The 18,017-nt window shown below is 52.4% G+C and overlaps 1 protein-coding gene across 2 annotated transcripts in view; it reads right to left on the minus strand.

The window, feature by feature from the left end:
• Positions 1-18,017, minus strand: part of ZER1 (zyg-11 related cell cycle regulator) — a 30,259-nt gene that overhangs the window by 2,604 nt on the left and 9,638 nt on the right. The window contains exons 2-15 of one of the 2 annotated variants that reach the window (XM_025261797.3): positions 16,118-16,368; positions 14,714-14,864; positions 13,859-14,295; positions 13,418-13,594; positions 12,044-12,158; positions 11,752-11,898; positions 11,244-11,411; positions 7,786-8,001; positions 6,820-6,861; positions 6,541-6,660; positions 5,540-5,655; positions 4,723-4,911; positions 3,588-3,685; positions 860-962 (exon numbers count right to left, since the gene is read on the minus strand). In XM_025261797.3, the coding sequence (XP_025117582.1) occupies positions 860-962; positions 3,588-3,685; positions 4,723-4,911; positions 5,540-5,655; positions 6,541-6,660; positions 6,820-6,861; positions 7,786-8,001; positions 11,244-11,411; positions 11,752-11,898; positions 12,044-12,158; positions 13,418-13,594; positions 13,859-14,295; positions 14,714-14,864; positions 16,118-16,275 (2,237 nt within the window). In that variant the 5' untranslated portion in view covers positions 16,276-16,368. Of the gene's footprint in view, positions 1-859; positions 963-3,587; positions 3,686-4,722; positions 4,912-5,539; positions 5,656-6,540; positions 6,661-6,819; positions 6,862-7,785; positions 8,002-11,237; positions 11,412-11,751; positions 11,899-12,043; positions 12,159-13,417; positions 13,595-13,858; positions 14,296-14,713; positions 14,865-16,117; positions 16,369-18,017 lie in introns of both variants that reach the window. The other variant, XM_006065344.4, reaches the window with a different exon arrangement.

Below are 18,017 nucleotides of genomic sequence, written 5' to 3' on the forward strand. Positions count from 1 at the left end.
ACTGGAAAAGAAAATCTGGGGTAGGGCCTGTACATTTTTAACAATCTTTTTAGGTGATCCTTTGGGGAGATTAAGTTGGAGAACCACTCATTTTACCATTCACAAACTCAGACAAATCTGTCAATTAAATGTTTAAGCAGTGCCTTTTGCCAAAAATAACTGCAGAAACAGCCAGTGAGTCCTTCTCTGGGGAGACTCTCAACTCCAGGCGCCGCCCCCCAACCCCACCATGACACTTTCTATTCTACACTGTCTTTAGAACCGGGGTAAACTTAAATACGTCCCCTTCTAGAAGGGATCCTGGAGGAAGCACGGTTGTCACTGATGATCGCGATACACAGCGCCCCTAAGGGTCTTTTCTCGTGCACTGATGGCCGTGAGATTCCAGTAGATGATAGTTTAGACCCGGAAGTGAAAGCCACAGTGCAGTGGAAGGCCTGTGTCCAGGACCTGCACATTCAGAAACTTGTGCATTCTGCCCAATCTTAGAACGCATTTTACCACACTGTGTCCTTTCTTTAGTTGGAATGTCTTTGGCCAAAAATAAGGACAAATTCTGACCTGACTTGCTAATGCCCAGGGATGAGAGGACGGGATTTTTTGGGAATAAAGGAAAACAAAACTTACAAATGCGGGCAACGACGCTGTTCAGAGCTTGATCATCTAGTTTCTGGCCACGTGGTGGCCATTACGACACTCAGGGAGGCCCCAGCTGGACATCAGTATGCTGTCTGCCTCCACTCTCAGCTCTGAGCCGCCCCTGGGAATGTTAGCCATTCCCAACCACGAGAGGGCCCAGCTGTGCGCCCTTGGCTCCCCCAAGTCTAGGCTCCAGGCAGAAACACTGCCAGTCTCTCACCGGGCCATTTCCTTGGTCTCCTGCCGTGCGGTCGCCATCTTGATCATGTCCCTCAGGAGGGGCATCCCACCTTCTTTGATCAGCAGAGGGCAGTACTTGTCCGCTGTGGGGGGGGTGAGGGCAGACAGCACGTGATCAGGGTGGGACTTCTATCAGCCTGTGGCCCCGAAACCCTCTCCTGCTCTGAGGACGGCCCCCCCAGGACAGGGGATGAAGACGTGGGCCTGAGTGAGGGCGCGGCTGCAGGAGCCATGTTGGCCCGGCCCCAAGGCCAAGTTCCTGAGGCCACCTGGGGGAAGTGAGGGGTGAATCCCTTGGGAAAGGCTCTTCCCTTCGCTTCGTGGTGGCATTTCCCCCCAAATGTCACCCACTCCAGCCCCTTCTATTCTCTGAGAAGTGTTTGTAAAAACAAGGACTTCCTAAGCACTGCCCCTGGGGTGTCTTGATTCAACAGATCCAGGAACCTGTATTTATGTGCACTTTTAACAAAATATCTCCAGGGGATTCTGGGACCCGGGGCGGAAACTACCAGGCCTGCCCACCACAAAGCTTCACGGTTCACTCCCACAAAGAACATTCTAGGGCTCGGGATCCAGGGCTGTATAGACACTTCAGGGAGAATATGGGCATTTCAGTGGCTTCTAGCAGTTGTACAGTATAGTATGGTACACTGGAACTATTTTTTATCATCTCCATTTAATGATGAAAGAGCTGAGGTGCAGAGAAATGAAGTAGCCCGCTCGAAGTCGCTCGAGAGGCCTGAGAGAGTCCTGGCTCAGAGCTCTTCCCACCTGCCACGCTGCCTCTCTGAGGTAAGGTGCCACTTTTTAGTAAGACTAACCTCAAGGAATAATAAAAAAAATTGGCTGAGCTGGTATGTGCCAAGTGCTCTTCTCGGCATTTTACATGTCTTATTTCACAGCAATCCTATGAGGTAAGTACTATTATTAGCCCATTTTAAATATGGGGAAAATGAGGCCCAGAGAGGTCGAGAAACCTGCTCAAAGTAGCACAGGCAGTCTTCCCCCAGGGCCTGCCTTTTTTTTTTTTTCTGGTTTGTTTATAAATGTTTATTAAAATGGAAAGCTGTTTGCTCATCTCTCCTGTGAGCATCCATCCAGCTGCCTTCACCTGGCAAGGCACGCAACTGCTGCTGCCATAAATGCTTTTGGAATCTTCAGAATAACAACGTATCTGCTTTTGCTTTAAAAAAGTCCTTGTTCCATGCCTTGCAAGCCAACCCTTCTCTTTCAGTTCAGTTCAGTTCAGTTGCTCAGTCGTGTCCGACTCTTTGCGACCCCATGAATCGCAGCACGCCAGGCCTCCCTGTCCATCACCAACTCCCGGAGTTCACCCAGACTCACGTCCATCGAGTCAGTGATGCCATCCAGCCATCTCATCTTCTGTTGTCCCCTTCTCCTCCCACCCCCAATCCCTCCCAGCATCAGAGTCTTTTCCAATGAGTCAACTCTTCGCATGAGGTGGCCAAAATACTGGAGTTTCAGCTTTAGCATCATTCCTTCCAAAGAAATCCCAGGGCTGATCTCCTTCAGAATGGACTGGTTGGATCTCCTTGCAGTCCAAGGGACTCTCAAGAGTCTTCTCCAACACCACAGTTCAAAAGCATCCATTCTTCAGCATTCAGCCTTCTTCACAGTCCAACTCTCACATCCATACATGACCACAGGAAAAACCATAGCCTTGACTAGACGGACCTTTGTTGGCAAAGTAATGTCTCTGCTTAACCCTTCTCTTTACACCTTTATATAAAAGGTCTCCCAAATGTTCACTCCAAACAAGCTACCCATGGATAAACACATATATGCAGGAACAAAACAAGTTGGTCTGGACACATCAAAGTTTCAAGTCTACCCCCTTCAACTTCCACCTAATTCTGCGGAGGGCCTGCACTCTCATCCCCTCTGCCTGCCAGTTAACAGGACTGAGTGGTATCCAGGCACCAGGGCTCAACACTTTCCACTGGTTCTCTTTTCCCATCAACCTTATGAAATAGGCATTATTACCTCCATTTTACAGAGGAGAAAATCAAGGCCCAGAGAGATTAAACTCCCTGCCCAAGATCACATAGCTAGCAAAGCAGAGCACTAGGGGCAAGCCTGGCCTGCCATCAGAGTCTCTTAGTGCTATTCCCTCCTTCTCCTCTCCCCGAAAGGCACTGAGCACAGGACTCGGTCCAGGCTCTTCTCAGGGAGGGCGGGACTCTCTTGGAGAAAATAAGTGAGAGTTGTTCTCAAGTTCTCTCCTGTCCTCTCAGATGTCTGTTTCCTCAGGGGTTAGTTCTGGTTTGGGTTGGTCTTACCCTGCCTTACAGAAGGCACAGAGATTTTTATTTTCTATTTTTTTGGTTGCGTGGTGCAGCAGGCAAGATCTGTTTCCTGACCAGGGATTGAACCTGTGCCCCCTGCAATGGAGGCATGGAGTCTTAACCACTGGACCACCAGGGAAGTTGCAGCATGGAGATTTCTGACTATTCACTCATCTGAAGCAGGAAATAGTAAGAAAGCTGAGTGTGTGGGGTCTCTGGATGGGCTGGCTCGTCTGCCAGGCCTGCTTCTGCCGATGAGGCAAGAGTGAGCCATTGCTGCTGGGTGTCCCACTGATGCCAGAAAGAGGTGACGGGGGTGGCGCAGACACTGACGCCGGCTCTCACTGCGCTCCCACCCGGGTCATCGTGGATGAGGGAGCCAAGGGCCGGGCGGGTACTCACGGTAGACAGACACCAGGTTGTAGAGGGCCCAGGTGGCCCAGTGCTGGCTGACAGGCGAGATGCCCTGGGGAAGGAGGCGGAGAATTGGCTCAAATGACCTGCAGGAAGAAAAATCAAGGTCACTTTTGATGCTGGGCATTGGCAGGGTGCACTGGGGGCTCCTCCTCGCTGAAGGGTCTCATAATGAGCAGGCCAGCAGGATGGAAGGGACACGGTTGGAGACAGGCATATCGTCCTTCAGCCCACTTCAGGCTCCACAAGGAGAGCTCCCTTGTGAGAGAGGTCATGAGCATGAGGGAGGGAGGAGGAACACAGATCAGGTGGCGCGGAGATGGTGGCAGGGTGGAGAGCCCAAACCTGGGCCGTAGGGGTGGAGGACACTGGGAAGAGAGGAGATTGCGACCGCACTTCCCATCATGGCCTTCCACACGCCATCTGCAAGCGTGGTCCAAAAGCTTTCAAGATGTACGTGCGACCTCCATCAACCGCCTCCCCAGGGGGAAGCGGAAGTGATTCCACTTCCTCTCTCCTCTGAATGGACGGTAATTGGAGCATGGGCAAAGCCACGAGCACGAGCCTGTTTCTCCCGATATGGGTTTTCAGCTTCAGTGTCAATCACTATGCCATGGTCCGGGTGCATATAGAAGTGACTCAGTTATACAATAGGGAAGGAGACCCGTAGCTGCGACTGGAAATTCAATCACGTGATAATAAGACTTGATGCCAGCTGGACGGAGGTGGTTAAATCTGCGCACAGAAAACTGCTGGAAGGAGAGACGCCGGAATGTTAGGGGGATGCTCTTTTCAGGAATGAATGGTTTCTGTTTGTTTCCTGTTGTTTATGTATTTTCTCCTTTTTGTTTTTCCCTCTCTCACAACTGAACATGGATCGAACATCTGTGAATGGCAGGCTTAGTGTACACAGGTGCTGGTGTGAGGAAAAAGGCACCAAGCTGAAGAGGTGAGGTATGCGCCTTTACGCACACACCTCATGGACCGCATGTGGGCTCTCCATGGACCACACGTCAGTTAGAAAGACCCAACTCAGGACTAGAAGGGCAAGTAGTGCCGATCGGGCCTCCTCAGGAGGGAGCGGCCTGTCCCAGCACTGACCCCGCGTCCACAGCCCCCGCACCTGTAATTGATGTTTCTCCGTGAGTTGATGTCCCAGCTCTGGATGGCTGCCCACATGCGCTCCTCCACCTCCTCCCGCTGGGGTTCACAGATGCCCCAGGCTTCGGGCCCATCAAACATGATGTGGGAGAGGACGCCGCAGGCGTTGTAGGAAACCTCAATTCCATCTGCCTTGCTCTCCAGCAGGTTGCTACCAAGAATGGAGAAAAATGGAGTCCTGATCCCCAAGGCCCACTTCAGATACAGGCTGCTGACTCCAACTCATAGATTAGATGCCAGAGAGACTATTGGTTTCTTTATCACTTATTATCCACACCGAGATAGCATTTTTTTTTTTTTTTTTTTTTGGCTGTGCTGCACACTTTGTGGGATCTTAGTTTCCTGTCCAGGGCTTGAACCCGGGCCCTTGACAGTGAAAGTGCTGAGTCTTAACCACTCAACCGCCAAGGAATTTCCCATGACTTGTTTTTCATTAAAAAAATTTTTTTTTTGGCCATGCTGTGTGGTATGCAGTATCTTAGTTCCCTGAAACAGGGATCAAACCCACACCCCCTGCATTGGAAGTGTGGAGTTCTAACCACTGGACCCCTAGGGAAGCCTCCCCCAAATGACTTGTAAAGGGAATCTGAGGTCATTTAAGATATCGCTACAAGGGGACCATTTATGGCGGGTTCAAGGGATAAGAAACCACACCATGCAGTGAAGGTGACATTCCTAACAGAAACCTAAACTGACAGCAGTTGCTACAATTGAGCACTGATCAGAGCTCTGAGCATCCTGGCAGCCAAGGCGAAAAGGGAAAGGAGCAAAGTACCAACCTGAAGACACTGATGAACTGGGATGTCATTAGCTGGGGCCGTAGCTCCTTCACCTCTGCCACATTCCCCAAGAGTCCCAGCATATTCCGATGCAGCTCCTGCTTCTCCGGGAACTCCTGGCAAGATAAGAGCCATTGGGGTCAGAGCAGTGAGTACCTGATTTGTGTCTGATGCTGGTGACCTGGAAGCTTTATGAGCACCCGTCCAGCCATTTCTGCTGGACAAAGAGAGGGTGCAATATGCTGCCCTCCTACCTCGTGGTACACCTAGGACAGTGCTGCGTATACACTACAAGGGATTGATGTGGTGGGGCTCCATGCCACAGACTCAAAGGCTGAGTGTGCAGAGCCGACCTATAAAATTATGAATGGAACAAAATGATTCTATTTATCAAAACTCAAAATATTAAGCTTCAGGGAATCCTTTTGGAAACTAGAGCAAGAAAATAAAGAATGAGTTTTAGGATGAAGAGGTCATCCTACTGGACAGAATTCTGTCCAGCTGACACCCCAGTGGACTCCGGTCACACCTGGGCAGTTGGAGTGACCACGCTGAGAGAGATCGCTTTGGGTTTTTCCTTGGAGTGTGTGATGTGTGTTAAGTCACTTCAGTTGTGTCTGACTCTGTAACCCCATGGACTGTAGCCCGCCAGGCTCCTCTGTCCATGGAATTCTCCAGGCAATACTGGAATGGGTTGCCATTTCCTCCTCTAGTGGATCTTCACAACCCAGGGATCAAACTCATTTCTTTTATGTCTCCTACATTGGCAGGCAGGTTCTTTACCACCAGCACCACCTGGGAATTCCCTTGGAGGGAGGGCTCTAAGAGAGGCCCAGCCAGGCCGTCTGGGTCAGGGAAGACCTCCACAGCATATCCTGGGCTGGTGGGTCTGAGTGGGCCCCCACTGCCCTTCCATGGGAACCACGGGGAGAGGGTAGCTGGGGAACCTGGGGACAGAGGAGAGGCCAAATGGGGTCCGGCTGCTGCTGCAGAGGCGTTACCTTCAGGCAGTCCAGGAACAGCTTCATGCCGTTGAAGTTGAGGAACATCTCACAGTTGTCGGGCGTCTCGTCTGTGATGTTCCACAGGGCGCTCCAGGAGAACTCCATCACCTGGTCGCACTGAAGCGGGGAGAGGGCTCAGCACAGGTGTGCCAGGACGGGCCCACAGGCACCCGATGAGGGGGGGTTCCCTGGACAGAGGCACATACCCCCCAGGGCAAACCAGTCCCCTCTCAGCCGAGGGGAGGGGGCGGGTGGCTCCACGAAGATTTGACTTACTATCTTGTCCAGCAGCTTCTTCTGAATCAGCTTCAGCATGGTCTGTGGGCAGAGAACAGAACTTGAGGGGGGACAGGGGGACCAGGGCTTCAAGAGCTACTGTGTCCTCCCAGAGCCAAGATGGAGGAAAGGGTCAATTACTCCATTCCTGTTAGTATCCTGACGAGACCACATCCGCCTCTCTAGGCACTACCCTGGTGGCCCAGTGGTTGGGAATCCGCCTTCCAAAGCAGGAGATGTGGGTTCGATCCCTGGTTGAGGAACTAAGATCCCATATGCTGCAGGGCAACTAAGCCCGAGCACCACAACTACTGAGCCTGCCGCAGCTAGGAACCGACACAGCCAAATACATAAATATTAAAAAAAACAAAACAAAACACCTGTCTCTCTATTTAGGAGGCTGTTCAAAGAAGTGCAACCCACAGACCTGGTACTTAGCATTAGGAGGCCTGGCTCAATCTTGACCTGCCCAGCTTTGGGCACCTCCCACCCTGTGGACTTCAGCTTCCCCAGTGATGATTGAAAGGAGACTAGAGGTGCCTCCCTCATTCTTCCCTTCCCTTCTCCAGAAAATATTGATTATCTCCCCCATTGTGTGCTGGGCCCTGTGCTAGGAAGTGCTGGGTCAGGATGATGGAAGGATGTAGCATGGTGTCTTTCCCCATGGAGCTCACACCCAGGGAGGAGGCTGACGTTAAACAGCTAGTCCCTCAGATACTTCTTTAATCCCAGCTGGGAAGACTTAACAGGGGCACCTGGTCTGAGCAGGCAGGAGTACAGTGGGACCTCCCGGGACAGTGGAGAGGCTGGGAGAGAATGACAGAGAGTTCTAGGTGGAGGAAATCTAGGGTCAGAAGCAATGTTCACTGCTAGGATGTGAATCCCAAATCCACCCTTTCAGCAGCGGGGCTCTGGAAGAGACAGGGAGGGGAGGAGGGAAGGGCAGCCCCCCCCCGCCGCACGCACCACAACAAAGCCCATCTTGCCCACGGCCTCCTTGTGGTCGTTGTCCACCTGGCAGACCAGGGCGTTGCACAGGTGCACGGCGATGCGCTGGATCGACTCATCCTGCCGCGTGGGGTTGAGGATGCTGAGCAGGAGCTCGTTGACGCGGCGGTACTGGAACTCCAGCTCCTCCGGGATGCTGAAGTTGCAGAGCGTCAGGCAGCAGTTCCGCTGGACCTGGGTGAGGCCAGGAGACAAGCGGAGCACAGTCAGGGCTGGCCCTGGAAGCTGGACCCGAGAGTCTCTCTAGAAGTGTGGGATCGTCCAGAGCTGTGGCAGTCCAGGAAGGCTTTCTGGAAGAGGAGAGAGACTAAGAGGCCATTTATTTAACATTAAAGAAAAAGTGAACTATAATATACAGAGTGGGGGGTGTAAAATACCAAGGTATAGTTTTGCAAATAATTATTAAGCAAATGAACTTTTCAGCAACCATGGAACCACCATCTGGGTCAGGAAAAAGGACACTGCCAGCAGCCAGAAGTCCCTGTGTGTCCCTTCCTGATCATAAGCCCTCCCTGCGACATGGCCCTATCCCGGTCGTTCCATACGAAAGATTCTCTAGCAACTTGTAGCTTCTTGTCCCACCGCAGCTTTCTGAGATCAACCACGTTGTCGTTAGTAGGTGAAATGCGTTTCTCTTTTTTTCATTTGCAGTGTAGAATCCCAATTGCTTCATCCAGCCCACTGCTGGTGGACATTTGGCTACTTCCTGGCAGCCACGTGTATGGGCTCCTCCAGGGCCACCCACAAGTTGGGTGGAGCTTCTGGGCGACAAGGTGTGCATGTCTTCAGCTTTACCAGGTAACTCCAGAATGTTCTCACAGTGGCTGTACCAGTTTACACTCCCACCAGCAGCACAGGAAAGTTCCGATTGCTTCACCTCCTTGATTTCTTTTTGTGTTATCTGTGGGTTATTTTTTTTATTTTCATAGTATTCTCAGCACATTTTCCTCATAATTTAACTTCCCACCATCCTTTCTCCTTAGATACTGGAAGTTCACCACACTTCATTACTTATGTAAATTAGAGAATATTACCAACCCGGGTTTGATCCCTGGATTGGGAAGACCCCCTGGAGAAGGGAATGGCGATTCACTCCAGTATTCTTGCCTGGAGAATTCCATGGACAGAGGAGCCTGGTGGGCTATAGTCCACTGCGTTGCAAAGAGTCGGACATGACTGAGCGACTAACACTGCCGAACCCTTGTTAACTCTGTCCTTCCCCCCATGATATACACACATTTTTTGGGAAAAAATTATTTTAAATTATAGAAGCAATACTTACTCACTGTGAAACATTCAAATAACATTATCTGAGCAGAAAGTGAAAGTCCCTCACTTTATTCTTCAGAAGTAATCCCTTTGTGCACCAAAAGTTTGGTGTACAACCATTAAGATTTCTCTACCATGGAAATAGAAATATGGGGAGGGGAAGGGTGAAAGAGGTTTTATCCACGTTGGTGCAGAACGTCTCTTTACTTGTCCACCCACAGGGTCATCCCTGTTTCCATGTTAGGATGTACAGATTGACCATCACATCCCATAATGTGAGTGGATCTAACATTACTTTGCAGGGCCAGGCCCCTATTGTTGAAAGCTTTTGGTTTCCTCTGACTTCTATGTATCAAAAAGGGTGAATGTATATATATTTTTCCTTTATGAGTATCTCTTAACTGTGGAATACCTAGGCCAAAAGGTAAGTGCGCTTACAGTTTTGGCAGGTTCTGCCAGTTGCCCCATGAAGAGGCTGTCCGATTCATACCTCACCCGTGGAAAGCGGGAATGTGTTCTTCCCCTGGCCTTCGTCAATGGGTATCATCAATCTCCCCAGTCAAAAAGTGGTTTTTTATTAATTTCTATTTCTTTGAATGAGTTTATTAATTTGAAAATCTTCAACTAGCATTCTTTTTTCTTTAAAAAAAAGAAAAAGACACCCCTGGGACCTCCCTGGTGATCCAGTGGTTAATCTGTGCTTCCAATGCAGAGGACACAGGTTCAGTCCCTGGTTGAGGAACTGAGATTCCACATGCTGCATAGCACGGCCAAGGGGGAAAAAAAACCAACCCTTTTACCTGATGATAAAATCTATCTCAACAAAGGAAAAAGTCTGGAGTTGGGAGTCAGTGGGAAAGGGGGCCTCCTCACTCCTGCAGAGGCTGCATCCCCACCAGAGCCTTTCTGGAGGACAATGCAAGAATATATACCAAATGCTTTAAAAATACACAGACCCACTGCTCCAGCCATTCTCCTTTTAGACAAGTCTTATAACAAGCATGGCTTACATGTATTCAGCAAAGCCTAATTTGAAAGTGCAAAACATGGCGACTTCCCTGGTGGTCCAGTGGGTAAGATTCTGAGTTCCCAATGCAGGGGACCTGGGTTCAATCCCTGGTCAGGGAACTAAATCCCGCATACTGCAAATGAGATCCCACTTAATCACAACTAAGAGCTGGCATGTTCGAATTTAAAAAAAAAGAAATAGCAAAACGTTAACAGCAACCTAAAATGTTCAACCGTGCGGCTGACTCAGTCAGTGCAGCCCACGAACTCAGGGGAGCCCCTCCGACTACTCCGTGGGGATGGGGCTTGGCCACGGCCTCCAAGTCCCCAGCAGAGTCAGCACCAGGGCAGCCTCTCCCTGGGGGAGGCGCTGCGCACGTGCTGACATCAACAGTTGGGAAGCTGAACTGTTAAAACCAGCTGCCCCGGGGGAGGAGCGCCAGGATTGGCACATTCACTTTCTAGTTAGTCTGAGACATTTTCTGTTACTTAAATTTGTTTTCTAAGCATTAGGGAGCTCACTTTTTGTCATCAGAAAAGAAACATGACTTTTCAAATTTTGTTGTAAAGCGTTTGTTGATATGGGAGATATTCATATTCACAAGATGCTGCTGAAATGAAAATCCATGTTATAAGACATACAGGGTGGTCCTGTTTACTCAATAATTATGCATAGACTAAAAGCCAGAAGGATGTTAATGGTGGCTATCTCTATGTGCTGAAATTATGGCTTTTTTCCCCCTCCTTTATACCCATAATTGTAATTTTTCTCCAGTAAAAACTTGATTACTTTTATAACAAAAGCAGCTATTGAAAAAAAAAAAAAAAACAACACCCACCCAGCAGAGCATTACTGGGAAGAAGAGTGAAGGAACAAGCAGGAGCAAAGGCCCAGGGCCCCTGGGGGAGGGCGGGGTGGGAGACAGACTCGAGTGAGGCCAGGTCAGGGGATCCTGAATGCCCGGTCCCAGAGGCTGGGAGTGATGCCCCAGGAAAGGGAGTTGGGAGGGGAGCGGGACAGAGCCAGGAGAGAAAGGGGGAGAGCAAGCATGGCATCCCAGGGATCGGCGAGCCTGCTGGCAAGGCCGGGACACAGGGCGAGGGGCCAGAGCGGGCAGCGGGCAGGGGCTCACCGTCACCTCCTGGTAGGATTCCATGCCATTCAGCACCACCTGGATGACCTGCCGGCGCAGCTTGACGCTCTGCTCTGAGCGGTACTCAGAATTGGTCAGGTAGAAAAGGGCGGCGCTGCCGGTCACCTGGATGTTCTTGTCATACTTGTGGCACTTGAGGGCCGTGATGACCAGCTGTACCGAGACAGGGCACGGGCCGGGGGTTGGCCAGGCCTGCCGCGTGTATGCAGGGACAGGCCTGGGGTGGGGTGCGGGGGCTTGGACAGGTCCTCTGGGGCAGGGCTCAGCCCGATCCTGCTCCCTGAGGGCAGGAGTTGGGGGTGGGGGGCAGAAACTGGGGTCGGCCATGGTCCTGGGACAGGGTCAGGGCTGGGCCAAGGGAGGCGCTGCGAGATGGGGTTGGGGTTCGGGGGGTAGGATGGCCAATATCCTGGGAAGGAGGAGGGGGATGGTTGAGGAGATGGGGGAGAATGAACTGGAGACCCTCGGAAGGCCCTCCAGGGTTGGTGCTGACCTTCAGGGCCCGCAGAAGTTGGTTGCAGCGTTCGATGCGTGCGATGTCGAAAAGCAGGTTGATGGCCCGTGAGGTGATCTCCGGCCGGTGCTCCGTGTAGGCCTCGATGGCATTCAGCACCTGCTCCTCGTTTTTGTCACCACTCACCTGGAGATGGAGGATGCTCAAAACATCCCAGAAGTGGCCGAGGGGCGGGATGTCCGATCCTAATTCCATCTCTAATCCCAGGACAGACACCCCCTCCCTTGTCCTGGGGTGCCCTGGTCCTCCCCTCCCCGTGCCCCCCTCTCACTTTGTAGGCCGGAATGTGTGTCAGGCGGCACAGGGAGGTCTCGAAGAGCCCAAGGAACTGCAGTGGCCTCTTCAGGGCCCGGAAAGGCATGATGCTGCTCTTGGAAGGCTCGATGCTGAGGGGAAAGGGTGCTGGCATCAGTGGCGTGGGGCCTGCGGCTGCCCTGGATTCAGCACAAAGGAGAGCCTCTCCCTGGGGGTGGTGAAGCACATTTCCTTGGGACCCTCTGCTAGGCCCTCTAGCCTTGTCTATTTTTTCATTTTAAAGGCATAGGGGACTTCCCTGGTGGTCTACTGGTTAAGATTCTGCGCTTCCACTGCAGGGGGCACGGGTTTGATCCCTTGTCAGGGAACTAAGATCCCCCATGTCTCGTGGTGTGGTCAAAAAAAAAAAAAAAGCAGGAGACAGACATAGACCCCACCTCTTGATGGGAGGGTGACAAGGTCACATTGTAGAGAACATGTGGGATGGGAGATAACTGTTGCAGCCAATCCTGCTTGCCGTTCCAGGGAGGGCGTGTCACCTTTAGGTTCCCGCAACAGCCATGAATGGACATGCCCATCAACCAAACTCCATTCCAGTCTAGGTTGGGGGGTGGGCTTAAGACCAACGACAGTAACGGGGGACATATGTATACATATAGTGATTCACTTTGTTGTACAGCAGAAACTAACCCAACATTTTAAAGCAATTATACTACGATTAAAAAAAAAAACACCAGGGTCTTCCCTAGTGATCCAGTGGTTAAGAATCTGCCTTGCAGTGCAGGGGAGATAGGTTTGATCCCTGGTTGGGGAACTAAGATCCCACACGCCCAGATGCTGCAACTAAGACCCAACACAGCCAGATAAGTAAATAAATATTAAAAAAAAAAAAAAAAAAAGACCAAAGACAGCTAGAGGGGATTCTGAATCAGCTCTCTCACCCGACCAACCCCGGGGTCCAGCCTGTCAGCAGTAACACCTAACGAGTGGTGGGAACGGCGGCCTCCCATGAACACCACCACACGGCTCAGCCCATCTGAGTGCGGCAACCTCCCAGTCGCTCCCTGTGCTCGTACCTCCAGCCTCTGCACATGCTGTTCCCTCTGCCAGAGCGCCGTGGTAAACGTCTTCTGGCAAACTCAAGAGTGAGCTTTCGGCACAGCCTGGATGCCATGCCTCCTCCTCCTTCCTTCTGATCCTCGGGGCCACTCAGGAGCCCCGTGTTGCCCCTACCGCAGCCCCCGTGATAACCTGCCTATCCCCACTAGCTCATACCCACGCGAGAGGGCCTGATTTATTTCTTCCTCGTCAGCACAGCGCTTGGCAGAGGGGCACCTGGTCAATGTTGTTGGATGGCACCCGCTCGCAAAGAGGGCAGGTGGGGCCCCACCTGGTCTGTCCTGCTTCCTCGTCCATCTTGGAGATGCTGCAGTTCTCCAGGATCATGTGGCCGGAGATGTCCAAGGACATCAGGTTCCCCAGCTTCTGCACGAAGAGGCTCAGCACCTTGCGAGTCAGCTTGAACTTGTAGTAGCTGGAGAGGCGGTCTCGGGAGATGTCCAGGTGTCTGGAGGTTGGGGCAGGGTGGGGGTCACGGGTCAGGAGCTGGACGCAGACTGGGGCTGCCTCGTAAACTCCTGCTGCTTCAGTCCGAGGTCCCTGCTACAGCCGACCCAGGCGCCCTGAACAGCCCTGATCCAGCCGGAACAAGGGGCATAAAGCATAGGACTGTCTCTTCTAGCCCCATGTGCTGCCTGGCTGGGGGCTCAGGAACCTTCTGGGACTGCCGACCCCCACCTCCCCGCGGCACCCCCGCGACCTCAGAGCTCACCGCAGCTTGTGCAGCTGGACAATGACGCGGATGTGGTCGTCCGACAGGTCCATGTTGTAGAGCACGAGGGACACCAGGCTGTCTTTCCACTGGGTGAGGAAGGCCGCATCGCTCGTCTGGATGCCCGAGAGGTCCAAGGCAGCCAGTGAGTTGAGGGGCCGCAGCAGGGACTCCACGGGGACCCCGTCGATCATGCGGCCCAGGTTGAGGAAGCGCAGGCGGCTGAAGCCCTCGAAGGTGAAGTCCTTGACCAGCACCTGGCAGGTGGGGTTGACAAGGCACTCGTCTTCACAGCCCCCGGGGTTCTCCTCCTCGTAGAAGATGTTGGCGCAGCCGAAGAGGCTCAGGGATACCAGGGTGTGGCTGAAGCTCCTTAGAGTCTGCAGGCTCTTGGCGGACAGCTTCTCACAGTTGGTCAGGTACAGCTCCACCAGGTCCTGGCGGCGGGTACAGCCCCGTCATCACCTCCGCCCATGCCTACCCTGGCCCTGGGCCACAGGTGGGATTGGGAAGGGGTCTGCACAGTAGGAAGACCCTGGCGGCTCAGTGGTAAGATGCCTGCAGAGCAGGAGCTGCAGGAGATGAGGGTTCGATCCCTAGGTCAGGAAGATCCCCTGGAGGAGGGCATGACTACCCACTCCAGTATTCTTGCCTGGAGAATCCCATGGACAGAGAAGTCTGGCAGGCTACAGTCCATGGGATCACAAAGAGTTGGACTTAGTGAGTACACACGCAGGCACTGCACAATAGGAAGGGCGCTGGTGGGGCCTTGGGATTCCTGCTCCGACTCCCTGCCTGCCTGTCTCAGGGCGGCCTCCCGCGGCCGTGCCTGGGGCCTGAATGACCAGGTCTCACCTGCTTGCGAATGGCCTCCAAGTCCTGGTCTTGCACCAGGTCCTCACGGAGGTGGATGCGGGTGAGGCGGGTGCTGCGGGGGTCGGAGAAGAGGCTGAAGAAGCTCTCGTGTGGTTCAAAGTTGCAGGCAGCGTTGACCAGCTCCACGTACCTGGGAGTGAAGGAAGCCTGGTTTAGGGGAGGGCCCCTCGCACTCCCTTCAAGGCCCAGCACAAGCCTCCCCCGCCAAGACTTCCCTGATCATCCTAGCAACAACTTCCGTCTCCTCCTCCTCATGGTACCTGGTTGGATCCTGAGCACCTGACCAGTGAGCCCCAGGACCCAGGAGTCCAAAAGTTACTGGGGATGAAGGGCCTCTTATCACTGGTAATCCCAAGCTCTTCCCCCCAAACTGTAGACACTTCTGTAACAAACACACACATCCGCACTCCCTGTCTTCTTTAAGCCAGCTTCTGATTCCTTGATCAGCCCCTCTCAGGACCCCATCCAACAGCAAGACTGAGCCGAGGGGTCTGGAGCTCTGAGCTGGGAACAGGGCAAGCACTCAGTAATAGTTCTGCTGAGATACCAGTGGAGGCAAGAATCCTGGCCTGGTGGGAAAACACTCTAGAATCTAAATCCTGGGTTGGATGTTCACTACCTGGGCAACTTCACACAAGTAGCTGAACTTCTCCAGACCTCAGTGCCTTTACCTGTAAAACGAACGCAACTCTGGTCTGCACAGTGTCTAATCTAGTGCCCAATCTACATTACAAACTGAGAACATTTTTTACGAGCTGGGCTCTTGGGTCACACACAGGTTCCCACTTTTATAGGCAACTTTCTGGGCTAACTGTTTCCCTCTGGGGAACCTGGACCAAACCCCGAGCAGTCAGGCATGGATATTACTCTTCTAGGAGTCTCTACTAGCGTGGAGTTCCTTGGAGAAGCCACAGAGAGCGTTTCCGAATGATCTCATCCCTGTTCAGGGGTCAAGCATTCAGGCACTGGTGCGTAAACATGTAATACGTGTTCAGGTTCACACAGAGACATGTGTGCACAGGCACATGTACACACATACATGCCTGGACACGTGCACACACACCCAGGACAGCAAGCAACTCCTTCACTTACATAAGAAGTTTCTACAGCCTCTTAATCCAAACCGGCAGTTTCACACTCAAACCTGCCCTGTACACCAGAAACCCATGTGTGGGCACACACATTCTTTTACACGCACACCCCACCACACACATACCAACATGTGCAATAACAACTTGATGGATACGGACAGGATCCAGTGCTCTCCTGCACCCACGGATAGCCACGTGCATGCACACCCCCAGGGGGGCACGCAGGACTCCCAACCTCTCCGCACACACCCATGCCGGGCTCGGGCCCCGCCCCAGCCCCACGCCTGCTCACTCGTTGACGAGCCGGTCACAGATCTCGCTGGGCAGGAAGATGTCTGGATGCAGCCGCAGGGTCTCCTTGTCCAGCAGGCAGCCCAACGTGCCGTCCAGGTTGCGCAGGCAGAAGTCGGTGCAGAGGGCCATCAGGGACTCGGGGGTGTCGGACGCCATGCTGGGGGCCAGCAGGTGGGCCACACCGGGACGGGGCCCCCAGGGGCAACGGTGACGCCCTGATACTCACAGGATCATTGGCAGAGCTGTGGCCTGGGGAAGGGGAAAGAAGCTAAGCGAGCCACAGGCAAGGGCCAGGGCCCCAGCTGCCCTAGGTCCGTCCACTCTCTGAGTAGTAAAGCTGAGGTGCCTGGAAGGCACATATAAATTGAGCAGTTTAGGGACTTCCCTGGTGGTTCAGTGACTGAGAATTTGTCCTCCAATGCAGGGGACATGGGTTCGATCCCTGGTCAGGGAACTAAGATCCCATAAGCTGTGGAGCAACTGAGCCCGTGTGCCACACAACTGAGCCTATGCTCTAGAGGTCACAACAAGAGAGAGGCCCGCACGCCAACACGAAGACCCAACGCAGCCAAATAAATAAGCAAAAATTAAAAACAAAAAAACAAATTTAGCTGCTTAGCAGGGTCAGGGCCCAGGACTCCTGCCTCCTCCCTCCCCTGCCCCCCTGCCCCGCCCCGCTCTGATGCGCTACCATCTGCCCATGATTTGACCTGTGCAAAGAGCAGGGGGCCTTGTCGGAGCATCTCTGTGACTTCCCAAAGTCTGTGGGCTGAAGTCCGTGTTGGGGATCCAGCGCTTGGGTGGAGCTGACAGGGGCTTTTGCTAACTGCTACACTGGGGTGTCCGCTACTGTGTCACCTACCGTGTCTAGAGCTGTCACGGTGGGGACACTTAGCGTTGCCAGAGTTTAACAAACAGGGCATCACTGCATCTCACCGGAAACGATTCGGAATGAGGGCTCCTCCCGGGGGGGAAATGAAGATACATGACCACAGAGAAGCTGTTCATTAATGTTCAGAGTGGTATGATCCCAAAGCGTCAAAAATGGAAACAACTCAAATGCCCATCAACTGACGAATGGACAGACAAACACAGTATAACCATGCCATGGAATTACTCAGCGCTGACGGGAGCGAGGTGCTGACGCACGCACAACACTGCACCCCGAAAACGTTCCGCTAAGTCAAAGAAACCAATCACAAAAGGCCACCTAAGGTATGAGTGCATGTGCATGAAATGTTTGGCCAAACTGGCAAACCCACAGAGGCACGGGTAGATCGGCAGTTGCCTGAGGCTAGAAGGCTGGGGGCTGGTGCAGGGAAACAGGGAGTGACTGCTAAGGGCTGTGGATTTCTTTTTAGGGGTGAAGAAAAATGTTCTAAAATTGACCCTCGTGACAGTTGCACAACTCTGTGAATAGACCCAAAACCCACTGAATGATTTGCTTTAAACAGATGAACTGGATGGCATGGGAATTACAGCTCAATAAAACTTATTAAAAAAGCAAGGTCGCGTCAGAGAAACACAAAGGCTATATGATATCACTTACATGTGGAATTTAAAAAATAGAATGAACTAGTGAACATAACAAAAGAGAAACAGACTCACAGACATAGAGAACAGACTAGTGGTTACCAGTGGGGAGAGGGAAGGGCAGGGACGAGATGGGGTTAGGCGTGTAAGAGGTAGAAACTATCAGGTGTAAAACAGTGTATAAGGATACATTGCTCCAATGTAGGGAAGATAGCCAATATTTCACAGTAACTCTAAATGGAGTGTAACCTTTAACAATTGTGAATGAGTATGTTATACACCCGAACATACAACAGTGTACATTAACTATACCTCAATTAAAAAAAAAAGTGGGGACTTTCCTGGATGTCCAGTGGTTAGGACTC

Source organism: Bubalus bubalis, chromosome 12, assembly GCF_019923935.1.
Source record: "Bubalus bubalis isolate 160015118507 breed Murrah chromosome 12, NDDB_SH_1, whole genome shotgun sequence".
NCBI lineage: Eukaryota > Metazoa > Chordata > Mammalia > Artiodactyla > Bovidae > Bubalus > Bubalus bubalis.